Raw genomic sequence first — 10,429 nt, 5'->3', positions numbered from 1 at the left:
TAAAATTACTATTTACATTTCTGCCACAGTTGCCCTCAAAGCAGTGTACAAGCACAATAGTCCTCTTGAAATGAGTAGAAGATCCTTCATACATTTCATTAAACACACACCCATAGCTAAGGACCTCTGTGAACTTAAACAGTAGTTAGGTCATTTGTTAAATCTATATTGCATCCATTGAGTTCAATGAATCCCAGAAAAAAATTAAAAATGGCATAATGCTTTTCTAAGTATATCTTTTACATCTTTGTTTCTTAGGCTATATATGAAGGGATTGGCCATAGGGGTTAGGACTGTGTACAAAAATGAGAAGATCTTATTAAGATCTTTGAATTTACCCGTTGTTGGTAAGATGTAGACAAACATTAAGGATACATAGAAAATGGAAACTACTGTTAGGTGAGAAGAACAAGTGGAAAATGCCCTTTGCCTCCCAGTCATGGATGGGATTTTCAGGATTGCGTTGATGATAAAAGCATAAGATGTTACAGTTACAAGAAACGTTGGCAAAATTCCTATGGATGAGGTTATGAAAGCTGCAGTTTCAATAACCCAGGTGTCACTGCAAGAAAGTCTTACAAGTGGTGTGAAATCACAAAAGAAATGATCAATTGCATAATGGCTGCAAAAAGTTAGTTGCAACAAAAGGCATGTTAAGATGGTTATAAGCAATAATCCAGTTAGCCATGATACCAAAACCAGCAAGATACATGTTCTGTCATTCATCAGTGTGACATAATGCAATGGTCTGCAGATGGCTAAGTAGCGATCATATGACATCACTGCCAAGAGGTAACATTCTGTAGCTCCAAAGGTCGAAAAGAAATGCATCTGCAGAATGCAGCCCCAAAGAGAAACTGCTTTGTTCCCTGTAAGAAAACTGGCCAGCATTCTGGGCAATATAGTTGAGGTGTAGCATATCTCCAAGAAGGATAGGTTTGCTAGAAAGAAGTACATAGGTGTGTGGAGATGTTGCTCAGCCACGACGAGTGCAACAATGAGAAGATTTCCAGACAGAGTCACAGTATAGATGACCAGAAAGAACAGGAAGAAGAAAATGTCCAAGTTCTCAACATTCCCAAAGCCTAGGAGGATGAACTCTGTGATACTTGTTCTGTTTTGCCACTCTAGGTTTTTCACAAGCTGCATCTACAAATACGAAATCAAATACTGAGTAAAGGAAAAGTTAGTTTGTCTCAAAATACTGCCCAATCCTCACCCTCAACACATGCCTTGTCATCAGATACCTTTTTGAAAAGTTCGTATAAAGTCAAAACTTGCATAGTTGCATGGAGCAAGTTGCTGCATAATGTGTTCACTTCCCATAAGCTATGAACTGTGGTAAAATTTAGGAAAATCCTTGAATAAAAATAAGAGATTTTTAAACAGGCATGCATTCCACACACAAAAATAGCATTGGTTTCAGATTTATTCTTACTTAGAGTAGACCCACATAAAACAATAGGACTTGTTAGTTATGACTAATTAGGACCCATTAATCTCAATGGGTTCTATTCTAAATATGGCTAAATCTGGATCAAACTCACACATTGCACTGGTGTGAGAGAAAAAGGGGAGGTTTCTGCATTACAAGGATGACTGGCGTTAGCAATAGGGAGCCAAATTTGGACCAGGTTACTGGTTACAGAAACTGCTTTGCTTAAGCCTGAGTGTCTATTCTTTAAATTAAGCTTAAGCCTTAAATAATACAAAAAAGGGGGTAAATGCTCTCTGCCCTGACTTATGGATCAGATTTTCAGGATTGTGCTGATGTTAAAAATGTAAGTACAATTTTGAGAAATGTAGGCAGAATTCCTATGATGATGTTATGAAAGCTGCAGTTGCAAGAACCCACGTTATCACTGCAAGAAAGTCTTACAAGGGGCATGAAATTAAAAAAGGAATTGTCAATTTTATATTGGCTGATGAAAGTAAATTATATCATCTACAGATATAGATAGATAGATAGATAGATAGATAGATAGATTTATAAACTGAGTAAAAGAAAAAAAGAAATAGGCATCCTTCTAGAACTGCCCCCCCCCAAAAGAAAACCAGTAGTGATGGGGCAAGCTGTCTTTCCAGAAAATTGGCCCAACATACCGTCTCTTCCTATTGAGGAATCCCTGATAAGTTTCTGAATAACCCCAAAGTTATCTGGAGGGAGTGCAATTTGAAAATCACTAGCTTAAGCAATTGTAATCACTAGCTTAAGCAACTGTACCCCACATATAAGTCTGCCTGCTGCTGTTGAGAGTTTTATTTCCTACCCATTTCTAGAAGGTTCTTTCTTTCAAGAAATTTGGAAGGCTAACTGAAATCTATCTGTCTTACCTGTTGAGGTATACCTATTACAAAAGGATAATAAACAATGAGTTATTTAATCTGTATTTATATTTGTCTCCACACTCTCTCTCGCACATATTCTGCTCAGTTACATCACCCTTTTATTCTCAATGGTAAAAAGTCAAGCAGAAAGCAACATGAAGCCCCTGAGAGGAATTGTTGACGGCAGAAGAATTGTTGGTCCAAAGAAGGTTATTGGTCTCATGAGAGGAGGAGAGAAATCATAGGCATCAAAAACAAAACAAAAAAGAATGAAGAGACACCCCTATTGTTTCTCTCTCACGTTCCCATTGCTATCTTTCAGAGAGGAGGAATCCTGCTTACTCAACATAAACTACGTCTAGTTCTCACATATACCAGATGAGGTTTCTGAACTGTGGTTGTTTAAGACTTCAGGTGGAGACTCACATGACTGAACAGTCCATGCAATTTAGCTGGGAAGAAGCTTAGCTTTTATTAGTATTTCTCTCTCTCCAATCACAGTCAATGCTCTGGCTGCTAGCAAATGTCATTAAGAATAAACACATTTCATTGGTCAAGGCCAACAGTTAGGAGCTGACCAACTCTATCATCTTCTCCCACCTGCTTTGTTTTACTGTTATTTATTTAATTAATTTATATTGCACCTTTCCTCCAAAATAGGCATTCAAATGGATAACAATCAGATACAGATTAAAAACTACATCTTAATTAAAACATCACATAAAAAATAAACACAGTGATAAAATAAATATTTCCTTTTTAAATACAATAAAAGCAATTAACAGCACCCAACTACTTAAAATCAGATCTAAAAAGCCTTTTGTTGAGGATGAAAGTGGAGAGTGCAAAAGTTGGTTTGAAACTCAACATTAAAAAAACTAAGATCATGGCATCTGGCCCCATCACTTCCTGGCATATAGAAGGGGAAGAAATGGAAGCAGTGACAGATTTTACTTTCCGCAGACGGTGACAGAAGCCATGAAATTAAAAGACGCTTGGTCCTTGGAAGGAAAGCTATGGCAAACCTAGACAGCATAGTAAGAAGCAGAGACATCACCTTGCTGACAAAGGTCCGCATAATCAAAGCTATGGTTTTCCCAGTAGCAACGTATGGCTGTGAGAGCTGGACTATAAGGAAGGCTGAGCGCCGAATAGGGATGTACGAAAGTCACTTAACTGGTCCCGCAGCTTGCTTCGCGGTGGGGGGGAGGCGCTTTGGTTCTCCCCCCGAAGTTCAGGGGGGGGGAGGCACCCCGCCTCGCCCGGCCGAAATTCAGGCTGGGGAGAAGCGCCCCGTCTCCCTGGCCGCGAAATACAAAAGTGAATGTAAAAAAACAACAACACACACACGTGATAGGCTACGTAACGATTTACGTAGCCTATCACAGCTAGATTTCCAAAGTCAGCCGTGATAGGCTACGTAAATCGTTACGTAGCCTATCACGGGTGACTTTGGAAAAAAAAAGCACATATGCAAATGGCGGCACCCATGGGCGCCGCCATTTGCGTACGCGCTTGTTTTTTTTTTTGTTCGGCGGCAGCTGGTCAGAAGACCGGCCGCTGCCCCTGCCGAAACGTCACCGAACCACCGCGGGGACCCGCCGCCAAGAGGGGCATTTGAGGGAGGGAAGTCCCATCCCGGGGAGGGGCGGGGGGGCGAGAATTTCACCTCCAATTTCGGGGGGCCGAATGCGTTGGCATTCAGCCTCCCCGAGATTCTTGGAGAAATTCTCCGCCATCCCTAGCGCCGAAGAACTGATGCTTTTGAACTGTGGTGCAGGAGGAGACTCTTACGAGTCCCCTGGATTGCAAGGAGGTCAAATCAGTCCATCCTAAAAGAAATCAGACCTGAATGCTCATTGGAAGGACAGATACTGAAGCTGAAGCTCAAATATTTTGGCCAACTAATGCGAAGAGAAAACTGTCTGGAAAAGACCCTGATGCTGGGAAAGATTGAAGGCAAAAGAAGAGGACGGCAGAGGATGAGATGGCTAGATAGCAAAACCGATGCAACAAATATGAATTTGAGCACGCTCCGGGAGGGAGCGCAGGACAGGAAGGCCTGGTGTGCTATGGTCCATGTGGGGTCACAAAGAGTCGGACACAACTTAATGACTGAACAACAACAACAATGGGACAACCTTGTAAAGTGTCCTGCTTTCTTTGTCAAGTTTCTTTTGGCAAAATTTTCTCCATGGGTGTTGGCTAAATCCGTTGTGGTTGAACTGGCTTTCATGGCCACCAAACCAGGAAATGGAATGAGAATATACATGGGGAGAAAAGCTGATGAGTTCCATTATGTATTACTATGTCCTTGTTCATGATGGCATTTGTATAGGGATGTCAGAGAATTCCGCCATGGATCTCGGGAAGGCCAAATGCCAGTGCATTTGGCCCCCCGAAATCAGTGGCAGAACGGTCTGCCCCCCCGCCCCCCCCCCCGGGATGAGACTTACCTGGGGTGGATCTTATTGGTGGCGGCGGCTAGGGCCGCCGCCATTTCCAGTTTAAAAAAAGAAGAAAAAAAGACGTGATAGGCTACGTAAAGATTTACGTAGCCTATCACGGCTAGGTTTAAAAAAAAAACTGTGATAGGCTACGTAAATCTTTACATAGCCTATCACGTCTGATAGGCTACACTATTTGTGTTCCCCTTATTTTTGCCATCTTAGTCTACGTAAATCTTGATGTAGACTAAGACGTGCCAAAATAAGGAACGCAAATGGCGGCGGCTTTTTTTTTTTTTTAAGTCAGACGTGATAGGCTACGTAAAGATTTATGTAGCCTATCATGGCTGACTGCAGGGACGCAAACGGCAGTGGCTACGGCTGCCGCCATTTGCATCCCTGCTAGCCAGCAGCCGGATGTACATCCCTACATTTGCACTAAGTAGCTGTGGAACTCACTACCATTCATAGATTTTGACATGTATACAATGCCTGGAGAAATCGCAGTACAATGTAATGAAGGGCCAGTCACCATGTTTTATTGTGTTCTGGGCTACATTGACTTCCTGTCTACTGTCAGCTTTCTCATGACTTTCCTTGCTAGAAATCTGCCTGACAGTATTCACAAAGCCAAGTTCATTACTTTCTGCAGTGTTTGGATTTCCTTTGTTCCAGTCTAAGCACCAAGGGAAAATATGTGGTAGATGTGGGGATCTTCTATTTCCTAGCTTTCTGGACTGTGTTATTATCTTTCATTATTCTCCTCGAATGCTCCAGTATTGTGCTGAAGCCTGGTTGGAATAGCAAGGCACAGTTACTAAAGGGAAAGTAATGAGTGCTTTAGAATCTGTGAACACGTTCAGACGTAACACTGGTAATTACTGGGTTGTTTAGCCCAGGAATTCTGGGGAAGAGTGGAGCATGTGAGCTGCATGCTCTTTGTTTCCACTTTTAATCAACAACCCAGGAACCCATCGGTGCTTGTTGGGTTAACTCTGGGTTGGTTAACAACCCAGAGTTTCTGAGTTTGGACATCACAAAACAACCCAGGAACAAAGCATTTCTGGGTTGTTGATTAAAAGTGGAAACAAGTGTTACATTTGGACTGGGCTTTTGTCTCCTGTGATTTACCTCCTCTGAGATTTAGATCTGGTTAAATTAGTTGCCAAATGATCTGTCTTAGAGCTGCAATTATAGCAGAACTATATGACTAGTATGAATAAATTAGCCCATTGCTGAAATGTGTCATTTCTCCATGTGTTCACCCATAGGTAGAAATGTTAGAGAATTCTGCCACGGACTCCAATGAGGCCAGATTCTTTAGAATCCCCCAACCCCAGAGTCCATGGCGGAACGGAGCAATCCCCCCCCGCCACCCCACGAAATTTTCCCGGGACGGACCCTACCTGGTGTTAGCTGGTCCGGTCCATCCGCTGCTCCGGTCCGCAGCTGCGAATGGCTGCCCTGGTCTGTGGCCGCCATTTGCCTCCCTACTTTAGCCATGATAGGCTACGTAAGTATTTACTTAAGTATTTACGTAGCTTATCACGGCAAAGAGCAGGGATGCAAATGGTGGCCAGTACTCCATTTGCGCCCCTGCTCTTTTCATGATAGGCTACGTAAATATATGCATAGCCTATCATGGCTAATGCAGGGACGCAAACCACGGATGCTACGGCAGATGCCATTTGCAGCCGCAGCCCGGGAGTGGGCGGACGTCCAGCAGTGGGCAGGCCCGGCCAGCGGCTCTGCAGACTCAACACAGAGTGGAGCCAGCCGAGAAGGATTCCGAGGGGAGGGATGGATCACCTTCCCCCGCAGTGGACAGCCCCACCCGGAATGAGGCAAGTAATCCTTACACCCCTACCCATAGGTCTGTTCCTTTTTGTTTCTTCATTAATCTGTGGTTTAAATAAAATCTGCATTAAAGTTTGTATTTAAATATTATTAAATATATATTTACTGATGCCACACTAAATAAACTTTTGAAAATGTTCTAAGGCTGGAAATGCATAACCAACCAAATTCATAACTATAAAGACGTAACTATACTTTATGTTTACATATTCTTCTAAGTGCTCAGAATGCTTCACATATATTGCCTCTTCAGTCCTAACCATCAGGTTTGCCAACCATCCTTTGTTGTTGTGCCTGTAAGTGCAGTTTCCAGAGGGGGCAGCCATGTTAATATATCACTGAAAACAACAAAGGAGAATCTTCTAGCACCTTAACTACTAACACATTTATGGCGGTATAAGCTCTTTTTTTTTAAGTTCATTTCATCAGATACCTGATGTGTACATTGACAAGCATAAATAAATATAGTTGGTTCCTTACAAATCCACCCCCCACCCCACCACAAATTAGAATTACACTTCATCCACCTAATGACATGGAGTATGGTCCATGAAAGCTCCTGCCATACTAAATTCCTTAGTCTTTAAGGTGCCACAAATATTCTGGTATTTTTGGCCCAACCCCCTTTGTCTTTGGCCCCACCCACCACTAGAATGCAGCCCCCAAGAGCTTCTCCAAAATGGAATTTGACCCTCAGGCTGAAAGAGATTCCATACCCCAGCTCTAGACCCTCTTAAAATGTAATGTTTTTTTTTTCCTCCCAGCCCACAGAACTATCTTTCCCCCCCATCCTTTCACCAGGAAGACCCCTTGAATTCCCTGAAATAGTTATCTGCAGATCATTTAGCCCAGTGTTAATCTCAGCCACTCAGACTGGATGTTTTCAAGGCTGGGACAGAGGTAATCACCAGTGCCGTCATAAATGGCAAGGAAACTCCAAAGGTCCTTTTCTCCTGTTGGAAAGGGGAGGAGCAGGAGACCAGAAGAGAGTGGCTAAGTGGAAGAAGCCTTGGGGTGGACACACCCATAGCTGATGACTGAGAGGGAAAGGCAAATAGGAAGAGTGCTAAGCCAAGGAGGTCATTCTAGGGATGTACGAAAATCATACCTGGCTCCACGCTGCATGCTGCGGGCTCTCCATCCCTCCCCTCGGAATCCTCCCCAGCTGGCTCCACTCCATGGCGACTCCACAGAGCCTCTGGCCAGTGCTGCCCGCAGCTGGACATCCAGCCACTGGGCTGCACAGGGATGCAAATGGCGGCCACCATAACTGCTGCCATTTGCATCTGTGTCTTTAGCCATGATAGGCTATGTAAATATATACATAGCTTATTACGGCTAAAGACATGGACGCAAATGTCGCCGGCTATGGCAGCCGCCATTTGCATTCCTTCCTATTGCACTGATAGGCTATGTATATACTTATGTAGCCTATCACGGCTTGCCAGGGATGCAAATGGTGGCTGGCATAGTGGCCGCCATTTGCAGCTGCACCCTGGCAGAGGCTGGATCCACCACCGCCACAGCCACAGCCAGGTAGGCTCCGTTTCGCGGGGCTTTCACGGGGTGGTGGGGCTGGTTGCCCCGTTCTGCCATGGATTCCTGGGGGCTGAATTCTCTGGAATTCAGCTTCCTGGGATCCTTGGCAGAATTCTCTAACATCCCTAGGTCATTCCCAGAGGCACCCCTGTAGCAGGAGTTGCCCAGCAATGACATAGACATCTGGGTCAACACTACAGAAAGGTGAAAGAAACACCCCAAATAAAAGCCAGAAAGGTGTGGCTTTTGGAAACCCTCCAGAAATGCCAGTGATGGGGTAAGACAACCTCTATGGATATATCTCACTTCTCCCTATTTTTCTTGGCTAATCTGTCACAATAATATTGTAGATGGTGGGTGAGGATAGTACTAAGGCAAATGCACCTCAGATTGCTGCCTCATTTGGAGGTGGTGAATTGGGAGGTGGGGCATCTTAGTGATGTTATTTGGTTGGGGACAGCAAGGAATTATTGAGAAAAACAGCATTGGCTTCCCCTTAAAAGAAGAAGGAAAAAAAAGCATGGGGGGAAAGCTTTTTCAGGTGGTTACTTCCTCATGGCCACCATGTTTTTCCCCCACAGTGTCCCCATTGGCAGCTACCAGGCTTTTCCCACAATGCCCCTCAAACACTGCTACATAATGATGCAGCATTGTTTCTAGTGAGCTATTGTGAGGAAAAGTATGGAAACATATTTGTTTCCATATACTGTATGTGTCTACTGATAATTCAGTCACCATTGCCACTTGAGGCAGCAGCAAATCCACATAAAACCATCCTGTTCTTGGTAAGATCTGAACCCAAAATATATGACAAACACCCCCAGCCAATGAGAGAGGGCTTGGTCCCCCCCCCTTTTCACCCAGTCCACTCATTCAACTTTCAAGCCAAAGGTTCTTATATGGGGACTTTGGGTTGAACTCTAGCTGAGGCTGAGAGAGAAAGTACTTTGTTCTAAGTCTTTAGAATGAGGTGAGATTTCAGCCAAAGACTGCCTGGCTCATGCAAAAGCTCTGGACAACTCTTCTTCCACTGCTTACCAACCTGTCTGTTTATTGATCTGGATATCTGTATCTCACATCTCAAGGCTGAGAACCTAATAAAGTGGCTAACAATATGTAAAAACAATGCAAAAAAATAGAAAACCAACAGAAACTAAGATAATAAACACATGATCAAAAGAACCCAGAGAGCCACAGTGAAACACAGAAAACTGGCTCCAGATGGAGTCATACTATCTTACGTCCCATTGATTCAGTGGGCCTTCTCTGAGTATGACCAGAGATGCGAAGACCTGGAAAAAGCCTGGAAAATTTCGGGAAAAAAACTGTTTCTTTTCTGCTTTATCATCCCCCCCCCCCCGGACATTTTTTGTTTTATTCTGGAAAAAAAAATGAAACATTGAACAGGTTTGGATTATGAAATACTTTCTTTTAGAATTCCAGACAACGTATTTATATATTGTTACCCAGCTTTCAGAACCAACAAAATGATTTCTAAAATCTATCTAATATGAACACTTTTATAGAAAGACTAGTGAAGTAAAATCTGGAAATAATGACACCGTGGGGGGAACGTGTATGTGTTTTTTAATCCTCTCTATAAGATTCCCAGCATAGTTATTTCTTTCATCCCTTATTAATGTTATTGATCTACAGTATATTTTACTGATAGACATTTATGCTCAGTTTCCCAACATGTGAGTAGAGTCACCATTGTGCATTCCTGACAGTAAAGGCGCATTCTTGACAGTTTGGGTTTTGTTCTATAGAGTCCTGTATTTCTGATGCACTAGCCATCATTTAATGTAGTTCTAATTTATTCAGACAGTAATTACACATTTACTGAATTTACTTTTTAAAGTTTTAAAATATAATGATAATTTTATGAGCAAAATAGGTTATACATAAAATAACTTTAGGAACAGAAAGGCTGCTTTATGTTCCTCAAGCAGTGTAGAGGAAAACCACCAGAAGACTATTGTATATCGGAGATAGGGATGGTGTGCCACAGTTGTTCCTTCTATTCCCATGTCTCCTGGAAGACCTTAAAACTTAGGCCTCCTTAAGGCCTTTAGTGTGAAATTCAGGTTTCAGAGTTGGTTGCAGGTGGGGTTGGCAGGGCCTTGGAATGTGGGAGAATGACATGAATGATGGTACGGCCTTGGAATGCGGGAGGGCACCATCTGCCTACTGTCCACTTGCTTCGCCTAATCTTTTGAGTGGTACAGAGTTGTGTGCTTATTGCTTCTGAATCCAAA

General features: G+C 43.1%; 1 protein-coding gene across 1 annotated transcript; it reads right to left on the bottom strand.

Moving 5' to 3' along the window:
• Nucleotides 1-204: 204 nt before the first annotated feature.
• Nucleotides 205-1,149, bottom strand: LOC146341451 (olfactory receptor 2AP1-like). The gene has a single exon (XM_084807458.1). The coding sequence runs from the start codon at nucleotides 1,147-1,149 to the stop codon at nucleotides 205-207; it is 945 nt and encodes a 314-aa protein (XP_084663584.1).
• Nucleotides 1,150-10,429: the final 9,280 nt, after the last annotated feature.

The sequence above is a fragment of the Heloderma suspectum genome, chromosome 6 (assembly GCF_057233095.1).
Source record: "Heloderma suspectum isolate Gila_16-S chromosome 6, 16-S_ref, whole genome shotgun sequence".
Taxonomy (NCBI): domain Eukaryota; kingdom Metazoa; phylum Chordata; class Lepidosauria; order Squamata; family Helodermatidae; genus Heloderma; species Heloderma suspectum.
Note: the sequence above shows the minus strand (reverse complement) of the source record. Positions and strands in the feature narration are given on the sequence as shown.

Excerpts from the sequence above, each read along its gene's own strand:
- LOC146341451 (XM_084807458.1), bottom strand. The coding sequence starts at position 1,149 with ATGCAGCTTGTGAAAAACCTAGAGTGGCAAAACAGAACAAGTATCACA.